This window comes from Drosophila nasuta, chromosome X (assembly GCF_023558535.2).
Source record: "Drosophila nasuta strain 15112-1781.00 chromosome X, ASM2355853v1, whole genome shotgun sequence".
In the NCBI taxonomy this organism is placed as follows: domain Eukaryota; kingdom Metazoa; phylum Arthropoda; class Insecta; order Diptera; family Drosophilidae; genus Drosophila; species Drosophila nasuta.
The window spans coordinates 21895013-21914106 of NC_083459.1; the positions used below are offsets into that span (position 1 = coordinate 21895013).

Sequence of the window (19094 nt, forward strand, 5' to 3'; positions counted from 1 at the left end):
TACGGCAAAGAAAACAAGCAAATAAATAAAGCAAAACAAAAAAAAAAATTAAACAAAGGAAAACAAAACAGAACATCTGCAACTACAAAGCGAAGAAGAGGAAGCAGCAGCAGAAGGAGCGGAAGGAGAGGAAGACAACAAATAGCCGCAAAATGCGCATCTTGAAACAATGGTGAGAGACCATGCAACATGCCACTGCAACAGCAAAGCGACTCTGCCGCTTGTGTTGCATGCAACAATAAATTCTTAAACTTAAGCAAATATGTGTGTGATGGGTGTATGAATGTGTGTGTGTGCAAATGCACAAAACTTGTGCAGCTTTTTCGTCTCTTTGTTTGAGCAGCAAACAAACAACTAAGTAAATGCAAAAGATGCATAGAATACATAGTTAGATATATTTATACATACATATAAATGATAGTTGAAAACATTTGAACACATAATATATATATGTATACACTTAAACATTCAAAGAGATTCAATTTTAGATACATTTCTACTTATTAACATATATATAAAGATAGATAGATACTTGTATATAGAAAGATACTTGGAGCCACTTGAAGATATATAGATACATTTAAATATTCAAAGACATTCATTTTTAGTTGCATTTTCATTTATATAAATATATAGATAGAAATTATACTTTTTCATATTTCGAAATACAAAGGTTATACACATAAATATACTTAGTAATTTAATGATCTCAGAAACCTTAATATATAAAAGATATAGAAAACATAGCTATAGAAAAAATACATTTAATAATATTAAGATATATTTAAACTAATAAAAAGTTAGATTTAAACATAGGAAATATGCAAAGAGTTTCTGTATACATATAAGGAATGCATAGCTATAAAGATACATTTAATAATATTGAGATAAATTTAAACTTATAAAAGATACATAGATACCCTGCCTCAAAGATACAGAGCTGCAGATAGGTAGCTCAGCTTGCCTTGCCTCGCCTCGTTTCGTTCTTGATAATCAGCACTATTGTTGTCTGTGTGTGTGTGTAAGTATATCTAACACATACACAGACACAGTCACAAACACATGCATAATGTATCTCAAAGATAGACGTCGCGCATTTCGTATGCAAAACACGACAACTGTCATTACGAATACAAATATTTCGTGGGCTGTGTGCGCCGCACATAAATGAAGTGCAGTCAGTTACATAAACGGCGCAGACAAATGATTGGCCCATAATTCCGCACATTCCACAAAACAGATCTGGTCACATTACACATCTGCAGAGTGTACACAGCTCAGGCGGAAAAGCAACCCAGCTGCTGCTGCTGCTGATGAAAACTCGCACAGTTTTCTAGCCAATTTTTGGTGTGTAGCAAATGGCAAAGAAACAAGTCGAAACGGTAAAGTGAGTCAGCTCGACGGCGAGATACCGGGAAAAATTGATTTAGTGTGACCAAAGCAAGTGGATTTTAAACGATTCTTAAGGATTTTAATAAGATAATGCACATTATGAAAGATTATAAAATAATCTTTGCTTTTGAAGATTTCAAGATTTGAGGATTCATATAAACAGAGACATATAAACTTTATGCTCACCTTATGTTTGAAATATATCTATAGAAATATTTCAGTTATACCATTTTATAATTATAAATGGTTTATTTATTTTAAAAGTTCATTTATAATTGAAATTTAGGAAACTTACTTATTTTCATAAGGTTATTAAGATACCCTATTTCTTTTTGAATAGTTGAGAATGAAAGAGGATGGATGGAGAATGGTAATAAGAAGGGTTCAGAGAGGCAGGAAGAATACTTCGAAGAGAGAGAGAGAGAGAGAGAGAGAGAGAGATGCCATAACTAGCATAGCAAAAGGCCTCAGAAACTATCTTTCGTACCTGCCGCAAAATTTTACGGAGCATATTTTAGTGCCATAACCGTAACCGAAACCACAGCATCGGATGTATGTGTGAGTTTGGTATGTGTGCGTGTATGTGTGTGTGTACGTGATGGGCAATGCGTGATTCGTGCCTCCGGAGACGCGTGTTAACGTCAGTTGCCTGATTGATTCACCTGTGAGCCAAATGGAAAAAGGGAGAAAACATGAGCGAGGGCGAACGCTGGGGATAGAGGCGAAGATAGGGATAGAGATGGAAGACTGACTCGTTGCGAGATGGAGTCATGAAGTTGTTGTTGTTGTCGTTGTTGTTGTTGTTGTATTGCTGCAGCTGACCGCAGCCAGGAAATTGGACGATGTGTCGAGTCATTTAGAGAGACCGAAAACCTTAGATTGTGTGTCGATTGTGTGGCAAAACATGAACATTGACTTTGTATGCGTTCCTTTGTTCACTCGCATGCGACGAAAGTTGCCTCAAGTGCATAGATAGCGAGAGAGAGAGAGAGAGAGAGAGAGAGAGAGAGAGAGAGAGAGAGAGAGAGAGAGAGAGAGAGAGAGAGAGAGAGAGAGATGACAACTTGCTATGTGCATTTGATTGATATCGATTAGAGATCTACATAAAGTGAGCTGAGATGCAGTGAATCGAGATGAGAAGAGAAAGGTGACGCATGGACATGAAAAAAAACTTCGATTGTAATGTAAATTCAATAGCAGAATGTCGCAGGCCGTTACAAGAGCTTTACAGCATGGGAATGTAAAGGAATTGAAACACTTTTGAATGTTTATTGAAGAAAGTCGTTGACTTTGCGTTTAAGGAAAACTACAGCATTGAAAATGTAAGAAAGTTATAAATGTATTTGGTGTGAAATTCTGAGTAAATGGGAATGAAATGAAACTGGAAAACTTGATTATAAAGGAAATCGTGGCAAAGATTAATACAGTACCAAAAAAAAGAAAATCTAAGGGAAATCTGAGTAGATAGGAATATAATGGAATTAGAACATTTTAAATGTTGATTAAAAAGTTTGCTAAACAAAGTAGTTGACTTTGCGTTACTTGTTTCATTTGTGTTAGGGAAACTCCAGTATTAAAAAATACTATTACTGGGTAGATGGGGATGAAATGGAAATGGAACCCATTTATGGGAGTTCTGAGCAGATAAGAATAAAAATGAGTTGGAACACTTTTCATGTTTTTCAATGAATTTGTTGACAATAAAGTTATGAACTTTTCATTACTTATTTCACATTTGTGGAGGCAAAAAATAAAGTATATTGCGAAAGAAGTAATAAATATATTTTATGTGAATGCTGAGTAAGTAAAGCATTTAAAAAGGAATTGGAACATATTTCTTGAAGAATGTAATTCTAACTTTTCGTAACTTACACTTGAAAATGTATTTCAAAATATGCAATGAATGAAAGTAATTTAAGTGAGTCAACAAATACAATATTAAAATATTTGCAATGAAAATGATTTTTCGCATCACTTGTGTGGCATTAAAAATGCATTGAGAGCGAGATAGCAAGATCAAGAGTGAGAGAGAGAGCAAGAGAAATTGTGTTGGCCGAGGGCGAAATTGCAATATTAATAATTTGCAGTTGGCAAACACAGATTTTGCGCATCAATTGCTGCCACATAAAGCAGTAAAAAAAACGTCAAAAGAAATTGAAACAGTGTGGAATGGAACACGGACTTTTTTTGCTTGCTTCAATTGCTTGCAGCATTTGCCGTTGCCATTGACTTGTTTGATGACGAAGGCGGCCCTTTGGGGCATGACCACAAAACCAACACTTGAGAGAGTGTGATGGAGATAGAGAGAGTGAGAAGGAGAAGCAGAAGGAGAGAAAGTGCTGGACATAGAGACATGCTGCTGTCTTTTGGGGGCTGTTGGCAATCAATTAAGCTGCATTTCAATTTCAATTTCTCAAATCGAGAAACTGGGGAAAATTGAACTGTACTTTAATTGCATCGTTTGTGGGCCGAGACACGCCTTTGAGTGACTCACTTAAGCTTTTGGGGGAAACCACACAAAAAACTCCTCACCAGAAATCAAATGAAATTTCTGCAATTGCAAAAGAGTCGAGGAAATTGGAGTGTCTGTGTATCAGGTGTTAATACTCCCCCTTCCCTCCTTCTTGGCTTTTGTTTGTTTGTTTTTAGCTTTTAATTAATTCTCAAGAAATTTGCGTGAGTTGGCGTTCGAGAGTTTATGGAAAACTTAATCGGTTGCAACACATTCGACACTCAAGACGGAGACGAGGCGAGGCGTGAGGCAGAGTCTCTCGATTGGGCAGGCAATTGAGCGGCATTGAGGAGGCAGTGCTGCCTCTGCTGCCTGAGTTTCCCATCACAATTTCCTTTTGGCATTTTCCCATTTCGCATTTGCCCATTTAGTTGCCTCTTTTTCGGTTGCCATTCACAACGGCTTATGGCTTTTCCAGTAATTAAACTCGGTTGCAAGTGGCTTTAAATGGTATATACTATATACCATATACCACACAATATACTATATATAGAATACATATACATATATGTATATATTGTACTTACGTATATAAATAACTGCAATATTTACCTGAAGAGCTTTTTCTGCTGCAATAACAAAGCCAAGAGAGTTGCGTTAAGCACTATCCAACGACTGGATTCGCATCAAAGTAGTTTTTTTTTATTACTTGGAAATGCAACCAGACCAGAAAAAAACATGATGGAAGTGCGTCACAAAGGCTCGGAGCTCTCTGGACATTTTCAAAGAATTCGGTTGACTATTGAAAGTGCTTTGTTTAAAGCAAACTACGACGACGACGATGAGTCTGAGTCTGAGTCTCAATTGAAAGCAAATACTCCGAGTCGTCGTCGTCGTCGTCGTCGTCATCGTACTTAATTCATTTAATCTCGCAAACATTTTCTGAGTAATTCCAAAGCTCCTGCGTGTTCGAAGATGCGCAAATTACTGCAAAATGCTTTCATTATATATCTTATATACGAAGAGTATTTAACAAATGTTTTTTTGAGGCATCTTTCATTAAGCTTCTGCTTGCTGAATTCCAATTTGTTTGCTTACTAGTTTGGTGCAGTCTTTTTCAATCCCATTTGTTTAGCTTATTTTTGCTCTATTCAACAAATTCACAATTTCTTTGGATTTCAGCAGTTTGCTGCAGAAAATTGTTCCTTCCACAAGTAGTGTATTATTTCTAATTATATATTTTACTAGCACAAATTCACAGCTTTTCTTTTGGTTAGTTTAGCATATTTTTGTTTTTTTTTTTAAGTTAGTATATCATATTTTAGGTATTATTTGGTATATTTTCAGAATGTGGTATATTTTGAATATATTACTATATTGAGATAACATATATAGGCTGCGGTATATTTTCAGAATATGGTATATTTTTAATATATTACTATATCTATATAACACATATAGGCTGCGGTTTTTTCTAGTATTTTTGCGGTATATAAATGTGGTATTTTTTTTTACAATATTGAATATTTTGAACGTACTACTTTACCGATATATATACATACATATATATCATTCGGTATTTTCTAGTGTTTTTGCGGTAGATGAATTTAGTATATTTTCAGAATATGGTATATTTTGAACGTACTCCTATATCGATATAACAAATATAGCCCTCGCTTTTTTTAGTATTTGTTTAGTATACTTTTTTAAATATGGTGTTACTTTCTAGACTCGATTCGACTATAAGTTTGTTACTTGTGTTCGTCACAGAAGTGCTAAAATCCGTTCATTTTGAGCTGCCTGCTTTAATCAACTGATGGATTGGCTTAAATTAGCACAGAAAGGCAGAGAGAGAGTGAGAGACAGAGATACACAGAGAGAGAGAGAGAGAGTAATGAGGTGACCTACTACTGCTGGCATTTGATTAGCCATTGAGCGGCACTTGTGTGTGCAGGAATGCGAGGACTGAGGACAGCTGCCAAAATTGTTTGCTCTATTAATTAGCTTGGCTTTCGGCTTGCTCCAAATATGGCTTAAAGTGCATTTGGCAACGTTGCGCGCGCTCTCCACAACTGTGGCAAAGCCGCAACTGTTAATTATGATGTAGAGGAATCAACTCGCATGCTCTGTGTGTGTGGCAAGCAAATGCCTGAGGCGGGGGAAGGGAGGGAAGACATAGATTATTTGGTGCCACAATTCATAAGCGGCGGCATTCATCTTGCTTTAGTTTGCAAATTGTTGTGGGTGTCTGACCAAATGCCGCAGCAACGTGGCCAAAACACAGCAGTCGAGCCGAGAGTCGAGAGTCTGAGATATTTTACCTGAGATGCGAGATGAAGTTTAGGGGCCCGACATTTCTGTGGTTTGCTCCAATTGCTTAACCCAATGACTCACTCAGCTGCGAGCTGAGAGTGAAGAAGCGAAGAAGGGGACGGACAATGGACAGCAACAACTTCCGCTGTCCGCAAATAAGCCTCTTCCGGTCTGCGTCTGTTCAAGAGCAGCAGCAGCAGCAGCTTGGCCACTTGTTGCCAGGATTGTAACAGCAACAACAGCAGCAGTGGCGGCCACAGGTGCGCAATGCGCTGAGGCATGAAGCAAGCATAAGTTGCCACAAGTTGCTCTAGCTGGGTGTGTCGTCTGTCTCTCTGGATGACTGCCGCCTCACTCTACCCACAACGTTGCTCTTATCAGCACACATACAAACACACAACTCGCTCGCTCGTTGGCCTGGCTATTAACAATTAGCATGTGGCATGCAACGGCAACTAAACAATGCCAGCAACAACAGCAACAACAATGCGTTTGTATGTCGACTGTCCACTTTATGATATGACAAACGCATGGACAGTTGAACAGCACTTTTCCCCTTCCGCCACGCCCCCATTCTGGGGGGAGAAATGCAAAATTCATCTGAGCAATTTGTGCCATATGTTTGTGTCATGCTTTGATTGCCACTCCATCTCCATCTCCCTCACTCTCCACTTCCGCCTTGTCCATTTGCCGCTTTTAATCTTTCTGTCCCTTGTTTGGCAAATGCCTTCATCATTTTTAAGACCTATTTTCGATACTAAACAGAACGAAAGAGAAAGAGTGGCAGAGAGAGAGAGAGAGAGAGAGAGCGATGCTCACTTGACAGCGACAGCGACAAACGAGGCTGCTTCTCCTGCCCCATTTTGATATCGATTCCGTTTCCACTTTGCCACTGCCACATTTAGCACAATTGTGCTGAGCTCTTTGGGGTTATTGATGACCAGCCACACTGCCAAACAGACAGACAGCGACAAGCGAGGTGTGATCTCTCAATTTGTGCGTGCTATAAAAATTAGAAGACAATCTAAAAGATAGTACTTTCTTCACGCAAACTTGTTTGACTTTCCATAATCTTATGTTAAAAGTTACTCGCACATTTCTCAATCTCAAGTTTGCAATAAGTTTGTAGTAAACTCTTTAAACGAAAATCGTTAAAGTAGAGATGCAACTTTAATAGCTGCTTGCTATGACACTCGTAGCTGTTTGCTATGACAAAAATACAAGCTAGAACGTAGTACGCCACGCTCTATAATATTATATTAAAAGTTTAGTTCAAGTAAGAAATAAGTTTGGTTTAACTTCCTTACCAAGAACATTAAGTTGAAATCATTGAAAAGCAAACAGCTGCTTGCTATGACACTCGTAGCTGTTTGAAAGTTACTCGAATTCTTTTTTAGTTCAAGAACATCAAGTTGAAATCTTTTAAAAGCATACGCAACTTTAACAACTGCTGGCGGCCTGCTTGCTATGGCACTCATAGCTGCCTGCTACAGCAAATTGTTTGCTTTGTGATATCGTCGGTGCCAAAACATCGAGTTGACCTCGCGAATGAAGCACATTTTGTTGGGGTTAAGCGCTCATTTGAGCCTCGCCAGCTGTTCAGGTCCGCTGTTATTATTATCCTTGGTTCTTGGTCCTTAGGCTCCCTTTTCGAGCGACGAGCGGTGAGCGTCGTTCGTCTGTTGCTCACTGTTCCCATTTGCACCCTCCATTCCCATACACATGTACTTCACGTCAACGCCAAAGGCATTTTATTTCATTTATGGCAGCGTTTTTGTCGCTATCCGCTGCTCCTCGTACCCACTTTTGCGTTGTCCTCGCTCCAATTTAGAGTAGTATGTTTTGGTTCTTGGTGTTCCGCTTGCTTACTGTTCTTGGTTCCTCTTTTGGTGTCTCTTCATGTTAATCTTCCTCTGTTTTTTTTTTGCCAGGTTTTTCCGGGGATTTCTCCAAGTTCCAATCCTAATTGGTATCGTGATTTCTTTTGATTCTTTTCATCCTGATTCTCTTCTGGTGTCTTTTCACCTCTCTTATAATTTTTCTGGTTTCTCTTTTGTTTTTCTATGCTGGTTTCTTTCCTAATGTAGCTCTTAAGTCCTATCCTGGTTCTTCTTCAGGCTTCTTTCCTGATTCCCATTCCGGGGTCCTTTCTCAGTTCTTTTGGTTCCTCTTCGGGTTTCTGTCTTATATCCTATTTTAGATTTTCTTTTGGTTCTTCTCTTGGTTCCTTTCTAAATACCTCTCCTTATACTCCACTATTTCTTGACCTATTTCCTCTTTTGTTTTCACTCTTCTTGCCTCATCTCCTGGTTTCTGTCTTACTCCCTCTTAGCAACACACTCCTACTTCCTGACTATTTTCCACTTCTCACTTAAGACGCCGCATTAAATCCATTCGCTTCTAATGCACATTTTGCAGCTCATGCATTACCTAATTCATCTCTAATCCTCTTTGCTCATAATTCCTCTCCCGATTCCCACATCTTAGTTTTCCTAATACTCTATTTCGCATTGCTAAACAGTTTCTTTTGTTTGTCCCCCTCTCATTCCCCAATTTTTCACTCTCCACTCTCTTCTAAAACAAACTCCTTTAATAATTTCCTTACGTGCCGCTGCATCAAGTTTTACAAATGATTCAGCTGCTGCAGCTTTGCCCCTCTCGCTCTTTATCTTCCCCCCGTCTCACATCTGTTTGCTATTCGCATTTGCATTTGTATTTGTATTCACATTCATTGGCAGAGTCCCTTTTGACCAGCTTGCGTCCTTCGGCTGTTACGCAAATTAAATTGTCTTGGCCATTGGCGCATTTGCCGCAAATCGGTTTTTTAATGCATCTACAGCAACGTTCTCCTTGTTGTTGTTGTTGTCATCATCGTTGTTGTTGTTATTGTCGTTATTGTTTGTTGCCTCTCTATAAATAAAGACAAACGTGCCACACGCCATTGACAGCGACATCAGCATTGACAACCGAGTTGCTGTTGCTGATGCTGATGCCGTTGCTGTTCGGTCACGTTGCTGACAAGGTTAGCTTGCAACACCCTGTGGCAGCAACTGCCCACTTGCCACCCCCCGCCCCCGCTGACTGCAGTTCTGCCATCCAAGGCAATTTGTTGTGCGTGCGTTGGAAATTGCTTCTGGCGTTGCATACTTTTAGGCCCCGTCACAATATTCACACCGAGTTTGTTGCACAATCTCGCAATTAGCGTGCCCCATGCCACACTCCCTCACACACCTGCCACATCAAATGCCACTCATAAAGGGGCCTAAAACCTTTAAGCCAAAAGTCGCACAAATTAAGGCGCAAATTGTCCCCTGGCGAACACACGAAGAGAGCGGGAGCGAAAGCGAGCACCGAAAGTTTCACAAAACTTAGATGCACAGTGTCGCAAAACCACGCAAAACTTGTATTCACTTTTTGGGGAATATTTTTATGAAATTTTCAGTATTTTGGTCGCCTAACTTTTTGTAGTTTTTCATTGAATTCAATCCTAAGATATTTTATGTTTCTTGAAATTTCTTTGAATCTCAAAATTTCTACCGGTATCAACGTTCTATATAGGCAAATATATATTGATAAATTTTGAGCCTTTCTTATTTCTTTTTATGTCTTCTTAATTAAGTTAACTGTTGTTTTGAGTCTCTGCCGTTTTAGTATTTGTCTTATATATATTTCTTTAATTCAATGTGAAATCATTTCTAAAGAACTGAAACATTAATATTTATATACAATATGAAATAGGGAATAGGGAATATGGAATTTTTAAATATGGACATATAAAAATATCGAAATATAGAATATAGAAATAGAAAATAGAATTTGAACTAAATGCAAATCTCTGCATTATTTTAAATAGAAAACTTTTCATACGCTTTGCAAATATAATAAAATGTTTATTGAATTGAAAAATTCGAACAATTTTCCAACAAATTTCCCATCGAGAAAGAGAATGATAAAATTGTAAAGCATTTTCCTGGCATTTTCCTCCTCACATATTTTATCGTTTTTAATCGCGTTATTTTCGCTTCACATTAAAATGTAATTTTTACGCGCACTCTATAAAGAAGGAATGGCAACTGCCATGCGTGTGTTGCCCCAATGTGCGGCAAGAGAGGAGGGGCACGAAGAGAAGAGAGTTGATAGGAGAGGAGAAGACAAGTTTTCGTAATAAGAAGAGCAATCAATGACTTTGCGCTGGCAAGAGATTCGCAACGGCATCCGCAGCCCCAGCATGCCACAAACTTTTGTGGCAAATCCTTCGCACACACACACACACATAAAGATAGATAGAGAGAGTGGAGAGAAAAGGGGGGAACTGTGGGGAGGTAAGCGCGCGGTAAATGCACCTGAGCCGATTTGTTGGCTGGACCATTGCACACTTGACAGCAGCTGTCAATGTGGCATGAAAATGTAATGAAATTTACGACTACAGCTCATGTTTGTGTGTGTGTTGTGTGTGTGTGGCAAGTATCTCAAGGATACTGTGGGCTGCGTTGCAACGGATTCACTTTGGGGAATTAAAGCTCAGCTCCAGCAGCCGGACACAGTTGAACACAAACTATATCTATATATTGCAAGCAGACTTTCGCACTCGAACTCGACGACGTGCAACTTGTGGCAGTGTGTCTATGCGTGTGTGTGTGTGGCACAGTGGCAACAGCAGCTAATTGACAGCACAAATCGATGTCTGCCACGAAAATCTTGTCGACTGCTTCGCTTTCCCCAATGGAATTTCACTCCCAATCGTGCATCTTTTATCCTCTCTCGAAGTCCTTTCATTGCCACACGCTAATTGCTGACAATCAATTGAACTCAATTGCATTCCAAATTGCACAAAAATGTTCCCTTATTAGCAAAAGAACATTGAACATTGAGTAGAACGCAATTGAAAAGCAATTGCAACTTAGACAAAGTAAACAATTTATACTTTACATTAAACATTTTAAGATTAATATTATATATAATTATAGTTAAGCTTTCTAGATAAAATTCAACATATTTTTTGATTACTCCTCTTATTTACATTTGAAATTTCTATCATTTACAATTGCTTTAAATCAAAAAGAACTAAATTGACAGATAGTAGCATCTAAATAATTTCGTAAAAATACTGCCATATACCGAATTGAGATACAAACAAAATACTGAAATATACCAATAATGAAATGTCTTAAAGCTATTGTCAAACAAAACAAAGTGAAAAATGAAAAAGAATTAATATCCCATAAAATACTAAAATATACCTACCAATTTTATATTTATACCAACAAAATACTTAAATATACCAAAAATAACGACGGAAATATTCAAAATATTGCCAGGCAAAACAGAGTCTCAAATGCAAAAGTATTAATATCCCGGAAAATACTAAAACATACCGACAAAATACTAAATTATCTACCACAAATGAACTAAATATCAAACAAAACGCAAATCAAAATGCAAAACTATTGATATCCTGTGAAAATACTAAAATATACCGAATAAATATACCAAAGTCATACTAAACTATATACCAAATATGAGCAAAACAATGTCAAAAGTGAAAAAAAATTAGTTTCAATCGGTAGCATAAATCTTGTCTTATTTTTGCATGGGTTTAAAGAGTGAATAATTGATTTCTTATAAATACAAGTAATATTCTAGTATATAGCATAATTTCCCGCTATTCAAGGGGTACACTTTATGGGTCACGAAAGCACAACTGTGCTCTCATTTTATACCTATTAAATTGCAACTGTAATTGATGATTGATGTTAATTGATGGCATTTATTTTATTTGCACGTATTTTTCAGGCCACGCCGTCGCTCCGGCTCAAGCATTGTGGTCATTGATGGTGATGATCTGAAGCCATGTCTGCCGGATGATTACATCAGCGGTCAGCATCATCACCTCCATCATCAGCAGCAGCAGCAACTGTCACAGGCACAGCAACAGCAGCAGCAACAGGCACTGCAACAACAACATCAGCAGCAGCAGCAGCAACAGTCGCAGCATTATCGCACGCACTCAAGTGATATTAGGGAGATTGATCAGGAAATGCTGACGATGCTGTCGGTGAATCAAGATAACGGTGAGCAAGCAACCAGCAACCAGCAACTGCTAACAGCAACAACTAATGATTGCTGCTCTCTCTCTCTCTCTCTCTCTCTCTCTGTTTTTCAGGTCCACATCGCGAGATGGCCGTCGACTGTCCAGACACGTTTATCGCTCGCAATAAGACGCCACCCAGATATCCGCCGCCCCGTCCACCCCAGGTAAGCAAAGCATGAGCCTTTTAAAATGCCAAAGCAACCAAACCACCAACCAGCAATAGCCAACACACCAATAGTCCACTAACCACAACTAACAACCAAATAACTAAGCTAACAACAACCACAACAACATTCACAACAACCACAACAACAACCACTCATCACTCTCATTGCATTCTCTTCTTCGCCTCAATCACACAATTGCACCGCATCATTTCAACCAAAAACCACTCACACAGAAACACCATAAAACCAAGCACACCACCAACACCACCACCTCCAACAACACCACCAAGAACACCACTAAAACTAACAATGATCATGCTAACAAATTGTTAATTGTTGCATATCATTCTTCACATCAACATGAACAACAACAACATCAACATCAACAACAACAACATTCATCAAAAACAACAACAACCACCACCACAACAACAACAACAACTACAATCAACAACATTGTTGCACTCGATGTCGCCACACAAAATATGTACAATCAAAAACAACAATTCAAATTGGAACAAATCGAAAACTATGAAAATCAACTGCAAACCGAACAACAACAACCACAACCAACAACACAACAGCAGCAACAGTTGCTGGTGTCGGCAACAGCAGCACAAACGGCGCAACAGCAAACGCCAAGCAACAAGTTGCAAGCAACAGCAACTTTTGGCAATGGCAACAGCAACAGCAACACCAACAGTAACAGCAGCAACAACAACCACAACAGCAATGGCAATGGCAACGGCAGCAACATGTCCGATGAGCTGCTGTGTGTTGTCGATGGCATCTATCAACGCAGCAGCAAAGGCAGCAGCTCGCCAGCGTCGAGTGGTTTCGACGATGCGCTGAGCACGATTGCCTATCGCCACTTGCAACATCAACACCAACAGCAAAATCAATCGGTGAGCAACAACAACAGCAACAACAGCAGCACAGCGGCAACCGGCAGCAAGCAGACGACCAGCAGTAATAATGGCAGCAGCAATAGCAACAGCAACAGTTTGAACAGCAGCAACAGCTCAATGCACACCAGCAGCCACAGCAGCAGTCACGTTGCCAGCGCCAGCAGCAGCAGCAGCAATAGTTCAACGGTGCCCGATGATCTTAGTCTGGCGCCACCTGGCTACGAGCAGCAGCAACCACAACAGCAACAACAACAGCAGCAGCAGCAACTGTTGCTGTCGCCCACAGCAACAACTGGGAAGCAGCAACAGTTGCTGCTGGGCAAGCATCGCGAGTTGCCCGTCGATGTGCCAGACAGTTTCATTGAGATGGTGAAGACGCCGCCGCGTTATCCGCCACCCCCGCATCTCTCCTCGCGCGCCTCGCTGCTCTCCAATGCCAGCTCGTCGACGGCCCACACAACGCTCTCCTCGCTGGCTCTCTCCACGCACTCCACGACGCCAGCAACCACAGTTGCTGCTACTGCTGCACCGGCAACGGTTGCTGCAAGCGATGGCAAACGCATTGCTGATGAGGTATAACAACAACCACAATTTGTACTCTCTTCTGCCTCTCTCTCTCTCTCCTTCTACGCTAATTGTATGTCTCCCTTCTCTGCGCCTCTCTTTCCACTCTCCACTCTCTTGTGCGTATCTCCGCTCTCTCTAACTTTCTCTCCTCTTTGTGCCTCTCTTTTGTGCGTTTCTCCGACTGCTGTCTCTTTTTCTCTTTCCTCTCTGATTTTCCTTGTCTCTCTACTAGCTTTCCCTCTCCTTTTGTGCTCAACATTTCTCGCCTTTTTTGCTTCTTTACTCCCTTGTCTCTCTTTCTTTTTCTTTCTTCTCTACTTTCTTCGATTCCCATCTCTAAATCTTTCTCTGCCTATATTCTTTTGTTCTCTCTCCCTTACCCACTGTTTCTCATCTCTTTATCACTTTCTTTGTTTTTCTCCCTGCTATCTTCTCTCTACTTTGCTTCTTCTTTACTCTTGTTTTGCTTCCTTCTTCACTCTTCTCTCGTCGCCCAACTTTACACTTTTACATCTTGTTTCTCTGTTCACTCTTTCCAATCAACTCTTCATTTAACTCTTGCTCTCTACATTCTCTCTCTTTTTTCCTTATTTATCCTTGTAAATTTCTTCTTTATTGCTCCTTATAACTCTTCTGCATCTCTTTATTTCCTCCCTTCTGTCTTGCATTCCCTTTCTCAGTCACTTATACACTTCTTTTTATATGTCTGCTTGTACTTTCTTCTCTCCTCTATACATCTCTTCATCGCCTGCCTTCTCTCTTTCTTTCTAGCTTTTTGTCTTTTCGTTCTTCTCTCATTTCTCTCCCCCATTGTATTTTCTCCTACTTTCTCTTTCTCTGTTCTGTCCTAGTTTAAGTTTCGACCGCGTCATTTATGAATCGCAGCGCAAAAATTACTGCCGCGACCCACTTGCAACAGGCCATGCCCCAGACGGTGGCAACAGTCGATTAGTTTCCCCTCTCTCTCTCTCTTTCTCTCTCTACCTCTCTACCTTTCTCTCTCCTGACGCTGTGTCGTTTTGACTTCCTTTTGTCGCGTCATTTGCTGCCATTTATGACATAAATCAGCTGCAATTTGCATTTCATTGGCATTTCCGCTCTCCTCTCCCCCCTCGCTCTCTCTCTCTCGCTCTCTCTTTCTCTTTGAGTTTCTCACACGCCAACAGCAGCGACAGCAGAACCTACAACAACAACAACAACAACAACAGCTTTATAGCTGCAATTTCCGCATTTTGCTTCAGTTTTTCCTACCACTTTTTATTTTGCTTCAATTTTTTCTTCATTTCATTTTTTTTTACGTTCATTATTCATAAACTTTTGCCTTGATTTCTGGCACACGCAGTTTGTCTGCGATTTGTGTCTATTTCTCGTTAATGCAGATTGTATTCCATATTTTTCTTTTGATGACCCAAACGAATTGTCACTTAAAATATCCGCAAGCAAAATGTTGGCAATTATTCCAATATTACTTGCTGAAAGCATTAATAAAAAATAGTTGAAAATTTGCCAAATATTCAAAGTCCTGAACTATAGATTGAGGAAAATCTTTTGGAAAAATATTTATATCACTTTATCGTTTCTTTAAAGTCTTCACAACTTATTGATTTAAGAATAACTTTTTAGACAAAGTTCACTTATTAAATTGTATATTTTTTATATTCTTTGACATAAAATATTCCCATTTCTATCGATTTCAAGATATCTTTACAAATAAATTACGATACACATTTTCAAGTTAGGGAAAAAAACCTTTGACTATTTCATTCTATATTGCAATAATTATAGAATTGTTGGCATCTTAACAGATTGAGAAATGTCTTTAGGAATAAGCTTTAAATTAATTCTAATTATTTCCTTGTTTGTCTACATTTTTAATTATAAAAGAGGAAATATCTTTTAAAGTTGATAGTTATATCTCAGTTTCTTGACTACGAAATTCTTCCCAATTCCTTTTGCAACATTTAGCAACAATTGACGTCACGTGAAAATACTAAAATATACCGAATTTATATACCGACAAACTTCTAAAATATACCAAATATGAAGTATATTACAAAAATTGCCAAGCAGAACAGATTAAAAACTGTAAAAGAATTAATGTTCCGTAAAAATACTGAAATATACCAAATTAATATAAAAGTGAGAAATATATTTCTCAGTCTCTCGACTCCTTTTGCAACATTTTGCAACAATTATCAAAATTTATTGGCAATCTACATATTGATTTAGGCAAATCTTTAGTTTACTTTTCCAAATATCTTTGTCTCTGTCATCAACGAGCTTTTCTTTCATTTTCTCTTCAGCTTTTTGGCACTCCCCTCGCCTACAAAGTTGATTTGATTTCTCTCTCCTGGCCATATTTTTGTCTCAGGGTTTAGGAGAGGGGAGGAGAGGAGTGGGTTGGTGTGTTGTTGGCACGCTGGCAACTGTAGCTGGCCTAATTCCACGCCCACGCCCCACTGCCTCCCCTCTACCCTCTACCCACTCCCTCCTCCCCCGCCCCGTTGAATGCCTTCCAGCGTGAGACGTTGTTTCGTTGCAACGTTGCCCTCGTTAGCAACATAATCCTAAGCTGCCTTCAAGAACACTACGCCCCCCCCTCCACCCTCACAACAATCTCCCGCCCGCCCACACGATGTCGCTTCCATATGCCCATAAGCTGTCTGTTGTCTCCTCTTCCCTCTCTCTCTCTCTGTCTCTTTCTTTGTGTATATGTGTGTGTGTGCAAAACAAAACAAAGCAAAACAAAAAAAAGAAATAGTAAGAAAAACACTCGAGTAATTTATAAAGAATTCGTTGTCGATAAATTTTGCAAAAGCAACACAAAAAACGTTGCTGGGGTTGAAAAGCAGCAACAGCAACTGCAACAACAACAACAGCAACGAGAACAACTTGTGCATGGGGCTGATAGATAGTTAAGGGCGCAACAACAACAACAACAACAAACAGGCAAACAGGCAACAAATTGACAATGCAAAGCAATGAATGAATGAATGAAGAATGAATCAAATCAAAGGGTAATTGCATTTGTGTGTGTGCGCTCTTTCCCACCTTTCCACCTTACCATCAGCAACCAACCAGCCAAGGTCCAGTGTTATTTATGGACAAGGATATATATATATATATATGTATATATGTTTGTATCGTGTATGTATTAAATGTATTTCTGTTGCTCAGTCTCTGTGTGGGGGAGAAACTTAATTAAAAAAGAGCAGCGAAGAAAAGCAGCCGACGAAAGATAACAGCAACCAGCAACAGCAACCACAACAACCACAGCAGCAGCAGCAGCAGCAACAATAACAGCAGCAACAGTCATCAGCAACACACACACACACACACATACATACGCATACATGCCACACAAATACATGTGCATAACATACACACACACACACACACATAAGGAACAAACATGCTTAGTATAAAAAAAAAGACTTCAACTAATTATGTTCCATGTATCTCCCTCTTTCTCTCGCTTTCACTCCCTATCGCTGTCTCACTCACTCAGCTGAATGGCAACTCAAAGCCTGTGCCACCGCCTCGTGATCATCTGCGCATTGAGAAGGACGGACGTCTCATCAATTGCGCCCCCGCGCCTCAGTTGCCCGATCGTCGTGCCCCAACGGGTGGCAACGGACAACTGCAGCAACAGCAACAACAGCAACCACAACATCCACTGCAACAGCAGCAACAAATTGCGCAAATTGTGGAACCCACATTGGAGCAGCTGGACAGCATTAAGAAATATCAGGTGAGTGCAACGCAACAGCGTAATTATTCATTCTTCGACCCCTTTCACAACTGCGCCTGTTGGTTAGGCTACGAAAAGTTTTCTGCGTTATGCGTGTGACTGCACAACTGTAAAGCGCGTGCCAAACTGTAAAGCGTAACGCATTCGCTTAGAAGTTGAATTTTAGGTGAAGAGAATAGCGCAAATAATTCTTATTTATTACTATTTCATTTTATTATATTGGCATCTTAATCGGACTGACTGAAAATGTTTATCTAATAAGCATATTATTGTTCAGCTGACACTTAAACGTTTGGTTTTATTTTCATTCACTTTCCCTGTGTTGTTAAGGTAATTATAAAATTGTACATGCTTTCACTTACTTTAAGTAATTCTTTGAATTACAGCATTTTATCCATACTTTTCATATATCAAATATTAACATTGATTATGTGTAGATGTGCCTTGAAAGATGTGCCCAGAAAATGTTATATTTACTTCATTAGTAAACCAAATATTTACTATGATTAATTTTTATTGTTTATCAACGGAGTTTTTAGAATGTTGTTTTTTTTACATACTCTAAAAAAAATTTATAAAAACAATATTTTGGTCTTAGTACCCAAAATCCTAATGTAAGAAAACACATCTTGATTTCAAGAACATTTGTTACAAGAGCCAAGTTCTAATAATAAGAGGAAAACATCGCGACAGCTCGACTAACTGAGCTATAAACGAAAATACTGAAAATTAGGTAAAAACTGAATAGGAATTTCGATGGATTATAGAATTTTGTAATTTGTATTTGGATAATTTGGCATTTCTCAAACGTATGTTCATTGTGTTAAGAATTTGTTCTTAAAGTAGTCTTAAGACGATTTTTTTCAATGTATGTTTCATAAGTATTTTAAAGTTACTTTCGAAAAGATGCTTTAAATTGAATCGAGGTGTAAAGCAGATTGTTTACGTAGTTTATAGCTCGTTGACAAAACGAAATATTTACTGCATATGGAGCACATAAGCAGTTAATCACTCCCAAACCGCAAGCACACCTGCAGTGGCTGTCAAACTGCGGACAGAGCTGCAATTTCTGAACATTGAACATGGTCACAGTTGAGTTGAGTTGAGTTGAGTTAAGTGCATGCCCCCCTGTAGAAATAGTCATTGGCATGCACAGCAGGTAGCCGAGGCAGTTCCGCATGCCACACCGCACACCGTGCCACATGCCACACGACCCGATTCTCCCCTCCCTCCCCCTCTTCTCGCTGTTGCTGCTGCTAGTTTGATAGCACCTTTTGTTTGCCCTGCGACAATGGACAACCGATGAAGGCGGCGACTATGGCAACGCTTCCGGTTACCCCTCTACACTCTCTCTCCCCCTCCCTCCATCTTTACCAGGTTGTGTTTCGTTCTGATTCTCGGCGCGCTGGGCCATTGACCATTTACGCGTGCAGTGGCTCTCCAACTGTAGACA

The 19094-nt window shown here is 39.4% G+C and overlaps 1 protein-coding gene across 1 annotated transcript in view; it reads left to right on the top strand.

Annotated features, from left to right (window-relative positions):
• The window catches only part of LOC132796231 (homeobox protein prospero), a 71070-nt gene that overhangs the window by 37185 nt on the left and 14791 nt on the right, over positions 1–19094 (top strand). Inside the window, 4 exon segments of the mRNA XM_060807316.1 lie at positions 11951–12228; positions 12321–12412; positions 12649–13896; positions 17399–17641. Coding sequence (XP_060663299.1) covers positions 11951–12228; positions 12321–12412; positions 12649–13896; positions 17399–17641 — 1861 coding nt within the window.